The 6,000-nt window shown below is 55.9% G+C and overlaps 1 protein-coding gene and 1 long non-coding RNA gene across 18 annotated transcripts in view; one reads left to right on the top strand and one right to left on the bottom strand.

The window, feature by feature from the left end:
- Positions 1-2,281: 2,281 nt before the first annotated feature.
- On the bottom strand, positions 2,282-5,434 carry ADO (2-aminoethanethiol dioxygenase). The gene has a single exon (XM_042033369.1). The coding sequence runs from the start codon at positions 5,373-5,375 to the stop codon at positions 4,635-4,637; it is 741 nt and encodes a 246-aa protein (XP_041889303.1). The 5' UTR covers positions 5,376-5,434; the 3' UTR covers positions 2,282-4,634.
- A 2-nt stretch (positions 5,435-5,436) lies between these two features.
- LOC121667115 overlaps positions 5,437-6,000 on the top strand; it is a 142,538-nt gene continuing 141,974 nt past the window's right edge. For all 17 annotated transcript variants that reach the window (XR_006016924.1, XR_006016923.1, XR_006016919.1 and 14 more), the window contains exon 1: positions 5,437-5,542. This is a non-coding gene — a long non-coding RNA (uncharacterized LOC121667115). The remainder of the gene's footprint in view (positions 5,543-6,000) is intronic.

Here is a 6,000-nt window from a genome sequence, read left to right as displayed (position 1 = left end):
CTGCATGCATCCATCCTCCCGCCGCAGCCCCTATGTACAACCGCCGCTCCGGCTCGCTCCGGCCCGCCCCGGCCCGGGGGAGCCCCGCGGCGGTTGTACATAGGGGCTGCGGCGGGAGGATGGATGCATGCAGTGCCGTCGTGGTGAGGTGTCCTTGGTGCCTTGTGTGGTGTAGAGCCCGGTCCCCTGTCTGCATGTGGGGGGTGCCTTACCTATCCGCTCCGACGACAGCAGCGACACCGAGACCGGAAAGTTTTTCCCTCCCTGGTTTTAGTATGGCTGTACATTTCTGCCTATTAATATTGGGATTTTTTTTTTTTTTTAGAGACTATATTTTTGTACGCACTGGTTTGGGGTTTTGGTTTTGTTTTTCTTTTTGGTGACTTAAAAGTGTTCCGTTTGTAGTAGGACTTGGGACAGGATGTAAATACTCGGGCTGGGACCGGCGCCCGTGGTCGGCCGGGACCCAGTGCGCCGCAGGTAACACGAATAATGCACAACCACTAATGGGGTCTGGAAGGAGAGGGGGGTGTCTTTCTGGCCACTCTGTAAATAAACTTTTCGACAATAGGGTAGGTGCTTACAACGTTTATAAAAGACGACAAATAAATCTCTTAATTATGCTAAATTGACATCTTTATTTCCGTAGGTTCCCTGGCCCGACCCAGGGACGGGGTGTCCCCCGGTCATTCCCGGCCCGCGCCGGGTCCCGGCGGTGGAGGGCTGCGGGGCAGCCCGGCCCGGGTCTGCTGGGCGCACCGCACCGCCCCGCCCCGCCCCGCCCCGCAAAACCTCGGCGTGGAAAACCTGCGGCCCCGGCGTACAAACATTCGCTTTTGGGCGCGGGGATTTCCCTCGGAGACGAGAGACGGGATAATATTAACCAGGGAGCGGGGTGGGTTTTTTTGACTCATTCTGTTTTGTTCCGCGGTTACGATCCGCCCCAGGCAACCTCCGCGAGTGGGCTCCGGAACAGTGAGTACCGCCGCCCCGACGGCCGCCGCTCGGGGAAAGCGGCTCCCGGGGCCGCGCGGGCGGCACCGCGCCCGCGCCCGAGGGCTCTGCAACGGCCCGGGGCGGCGGCGCTCACCCCCGCGGCACAGCCGGACTGCTTTTGCTGAACCCGCATGGCCGCAATATCGCGCTTTTTTTTTTTTTTTTTTTTTTGTAAACTTATTTTTAGTTGTTTTTAAAGATGTTATCCCGGCCTCAGCCCGCCCTCGGGTCCTGCCATCGGTGCAGGGTCGTAAAGGCCCCGCGGGCTTGCTGCTCTGCCACACAGATCCCCGGTGTGGCCCGCACTGCAGAACTGAGCTGCGCAGGATGGACCGCACCACTAATGCCACAGCCCAGCACAGCAGGGCAAGGGGGTCAAGCCCTTGCTTGGTGGTTCCCAGCCTCTGCTTGCCCAGGTGTTAGGTCCCGTTGTGCAAAGCCCCAGCAGCACCTGCCCTTTCTGTCTGATATACCCTGCTCCCCATCTTCTGGAACTTGTGTTGGCTTTTGGGGCAGCTGCTCTTCGCTTTGGAGAGGCAGTCAGTGGGAGCTGAAGTGACATATCTGGTTCTGAATCAAGACAGCTTCTAAAGTTGGGCACGGACCAGCCTGTGCAGAAGCCATGCTCACTGCCCCACCATCCACCTTAGCAGCACAAGTAAGCCTTCACGTCCTGGGCTGCAGTTTTGCCACCTGATCCCATGTGGTCCTGGCCCCCAAGAGACTACAGCCTGCTGCTGGAGGGATGTCACACAGAAGTTGCAGCCTCCTTGCCTGCTGGGCTTCTGCAGGTACCGCCATGGCCTTGGATAACCACAGCTCAGTCACAGCCAGAGCATCTTGACCAAAATCGGTACCTCAGCTACCCAGACACACAATCCAAGGCTCCCCTTGCACTCTCCAAAATACTGTCTCCAGCCATGCTACAAAGAAAAATCCCAAAATCAAAAGCAAAAATGAGGTAACACAGAAATCGTAGAAGAGCTGAACTAAAGAAACTGCTGGTGACTAGTGTACAGCTACGAGAGCACCTCAGATCGTGTAGTATCAATGGTCCTATGCTCCTGTCTCTGCCTTGCAGTGAGAGCCAGCTTCAAAAGCAGCAATAGTGTATGGGCCTGGATTTGCCTGCAGGATTTGGGCTGAGAATCCAGTGCTAAGCATCGCCTCTCAAGGAAAGGCCAGTCACACTGTTTGGATTGTCAGGCAAAAGAAACTAGCACTCTGTACTGTAGTTGGCTCAAGGCTCTCATACTTGTGAAGGAAAGTAATGACTGGTCAGTGCTGAGATATCCTGTATTTATTCTATAATTCAGCAATAACAATTATTTTGCTGTTGTGAAAACACAATAATCAGACTGCAGAGAAGAATGGCATTACAGACTTAAACCTTCTGCCTACAGATAACTCAGAACATAGGAAGTAAGTTTCAATTAGTGAGTAAGCAAGAAGTTACACAAAGAGGTTTTTTTTTAAAATGCATCTCAGGTTTTCGTTGCTATTTTTCCACCTTTAAATACTTTGATACTAACACCTTAATTAAAAGAAAAGAAAATAAGAGGGGGGAAAAAAAAGGTTTTGCCATGGTTAACAGCACTCCACAGAGTGACCATGCTGTCCTCTTCAGAAAGATGCATTAAATATTGTCCAATTAAACATCTTGACTAGGTTTTACACATGGAGGAAAAAAAATTAAAAACCAAGCATGGGGAGGATAGAGCAGATGAGATAAAAAATGCTCACTGTAGCAGTTTGTTTTTCCAGTACAGCTGTTTGCACGCACCGTGCTATCTTCTTTGTGGACTTCTGAAAAAGGATGACTGTCTTCATGAGCCTTGCAGAGAGGTAGAAACAGGCTGTAACACAGGGAGGCATTGCCTTATAATTAATGACTACATTCGATCAAGAATTGTTACACATTAACTAATGCTAAACTGCAGGGGAATTCCAAGAAAAACAGGTAATCCAGCTGCAGAAATATCAGACACCTTAAAGTGCTCTAATAAATGGAAATCACCTGAAATAATTTCTACCAATTTTTCCTTGCAAAAGAATTAATCCATGCATGCATAATTCTGACTGTATATTACATTCATGCTTTCGCAGGCCAGGGGAAAAAAAAAAAGCAGCAATGCCGTCTCAGAATCATTTAAAAATTCACACATACAAGCCACTGTACAGGAAAAACAAGTCTGCTTTTATAAATACACAGAAAAGTGAAGCCAGTTGTGGAATGATTTCTGGAGCAGGTTGGTACATCACTTAGGAGGTTGCTAAGTTGTGTTTTTTTAACTCGAATTCTCACATCATGACTAAGATGGCCAAGGCTGCCCTGGCCTGGGTTTGTGATATGAAGTGTGCGTTAGGATCAACAGGCACAAGACCAGTCCCTGCAGTACAGATGGGGCATTTCACCTGTAGAAAAACCTTCTCCCGTGTTAGAAAGACTGCATCCCCTGCCACGGACAAACTGCATCTCCAGACCGCTTCCATCATACAAAGGCGAAATTCACGGTGTCTCTTCTACTCTACGTTTATTGAAAAGCCTTATGAAAAAGTAGTCTTTATAAATAGTATAAAGAGGGAAACTGCGAGGCTTCAAAAGCCCAAAGCGTTCACTTGTCCATATAAAAACACAGACCACGCTTTGAAGAGAAGACAATCAGGTCAAATCTTATCAGTACCTAGGGTATGCGCTGCTGTATATTGAAGGTTTGCAAATACGCCGTGTTTCTAGAATAGCTTCCACAACAGTGGATAGTTGTTTTTTCTCTTATGATGCCCAGTTTCTGCCACCTTCTGCCACCACTGCGTTAGAGGTTCCAAGCGAGGTTAATTAGCAGCTGTCTCCTTCTTGTTGAAGGAAGTATGCATAGATGCACTCAGTAATTCTCAGTTGCAATAGTGACATCTTGTATGCGACACTTTAAAGAACTGCTGAAAAGTAACTCTGAACCTGACAGTGTCTCTTTGGAGCAGGAATTTCCTTAACTCCAGCCCTGGGGATTGATCACTGGCATTTACTGGAGGCTGTCCTGGCTCAGGAGTTGTTCTGGATTTGTTTTTTACTAGCAGGGTACAGGTCTTCTTGAGAATCACTCTGAAGACAGTCCCCAAAGGCTATAGCCTGACCAACCCCCTTCCCAGACTCAGTGGGCACAGTCCCCTGGCCCCGTGGTGCCAGCTGGCTGTGGCAGTGGGAGCCCCTCTGGAAAATGTCGGGGCACCCTGCAACAATTCTTATTGCATTTACTCTCCCTTTGGAGCCTGAACGCCCCTCCCTGATGCGTGGCCCTAACTATTTACACAGGATGCTGGAATATTTCCCCGACCCTTCAGCTGAGCAGCTTAACCGTGCTGCTCCCGCACATCGGCCCCAAGGACATAAACACGTTCTGGCGCTTTATTTCCCCCGACTCACGAAGCCCGCGATCAGAGGAAGACTCTGACCCACGGCGCTCCCGCGCAGCTCCAGCCAGCGCCGGCCGGCACGGAACACCGGGTCCCCGCGGTGCTGCTGTCCGGTGGGCTCGGGGGGCGGCCGGGCGGGGGTCGGCGAGCGGCGGGTTCCCCTCTCGGCGGGGCGAGCGCACAACGTCCCCAGCGGCCGCCGCCCGGCCCGGGCCGCCGGCGGCGACTCAGAGGCAGACGCGGGGCCCAGGGTAGGGCTCACCCCCGCACCAGAAGTCGGCGGCCTGCGGGGTCTCCACCAGCCACACCTCCCGCGGCAGCGCGGGCGGCTCAGCGGCCGCCGGCGGCCCCTCCAGCAGCCGGTAGTAGTGGCAGTCCCGGCCGTGCTGGGGGTCGTAGGGCGGCGCCAGGATGTCGAGGAAGGCGGCGGGCCCGTCCACGGCGTCGATCTGGTGGAGGTTGTCGGTGTGCGGCGAGAGCAGGCAGGGCGGCGAGGCGGGCGTGTAGTGCTGGCGGGAGCGGAAAAGGGCGCGCAGGCACGGCCCGCTGCCAGCGGCGGGGGGCGGCGGGGCGGCGGCGGCCCCGGCGGGCAGCGTGTCCATGCAGGCGATGCGCAGCGTGCCGTACAGCACCTTCAGCATACCGTTCATGCCCGGGTGGTCGTGCAGCGGGATGCAGGCGCCGCTCCGCAGCAGGAACACGCCCATGCTGAAGCTCTCCGTCTCGCAAATGTGCATGTAGCTGACGGGAGGCACCACGCCGGCCCACGGCGGACCCCCGCCCGCCGCCGCCGCCGCGGCCGACGGTCCCCGCGGCGCCAAGTGCAAGTCCTCGGCGCGCACCTCGTCCAGCAGCTGCTGCAGGCGGTGCAGGTTCTCCCCGAAGGCCGGGCCCGCCGGGCTGCGGAAGGTGATGCGCGCCTGCCGCGCCACCCGCTGGATCAGGGAGGCCATGTTGTCCCGGGGCATGGCGGCAACGGCCCGGCCTGGCCGCGGCGGGCGGGGCCCCGTGCCGCTTCCGCCGCCGCCCCCCGGCCCGCCGCGCAGCCGCGGCGCCGCCGGGCACCACGGGGCTCGTAGTCCGGGCTGGGGCCCCGCCAGGGGAACGCGGAGGAAGGAGGAGGAGGGCAGCAGAGGTGAGGGGGCGCGGGGGGCCGCGGGGCCGGCCGGTTTCCAGAACTTGTGGCGGCCGCCATGGAGCGGTGAGGGGAGACGGGCGTGAGGGGAGACGGGCGGGCGGGAGCGGCCGCTCCCCCGGGGCTGAGGGGTCCCGCTCCCCATGGCGCTGGCAGGGGCACGGCTGTCTGGGGGTCTGCGCTGGGGCCGGGGAAGCCACGGCAATAAGTTGCCCGTGCCGCGTGTTTCCTCCCGCACCGCTGGGGGGAGGGGGTGGGTGAGGAAGCGCAGGAGCAACTTGTTACTTGGCTTGTAGTTAAGCCGTGTCAAACTGAGCAAGGCAGTGCAAGTACAGTGTCATGGACGTATAACAACTGCATGGACAAATTGTCTTTTGCCACTAACTGCTTGATATAACCACGCCATTTGGGCAAAGTTACCAGATTTGAGTTTTCTGGCACTGCCTCTCCCATTTCAG

This window comes from Corvus kubaryi, unplaced genomic scaffold (assembly GCF_017639235.1).
Source record: "Corvus kubaryi isolate FWS band 111438036 unplaced genomic scaffold, C.kubaryi_AGA036_p1.0 37357, whole genome shotgun sequence".
In the NCBI taxonomy this organism is placed as follows: domain Eukaryota; kingdom Metazoa; phylum Chordata; class Aves; order Passeriformes; family Corvidae; genus Corvus; species Corvus kubaryi.
This window is presented reverse-complemented; position numbering and strand designations above follow the sequence as displayed.

Coding starts and splice junctions, on each gene's coding strand:
- ADO (XM_042033369.1), bottom strand. CDS start 5,375: ATGCCCCGGGACAACATGGCCTCCCTGATCCAGCGGGTGGCGCGGCAG.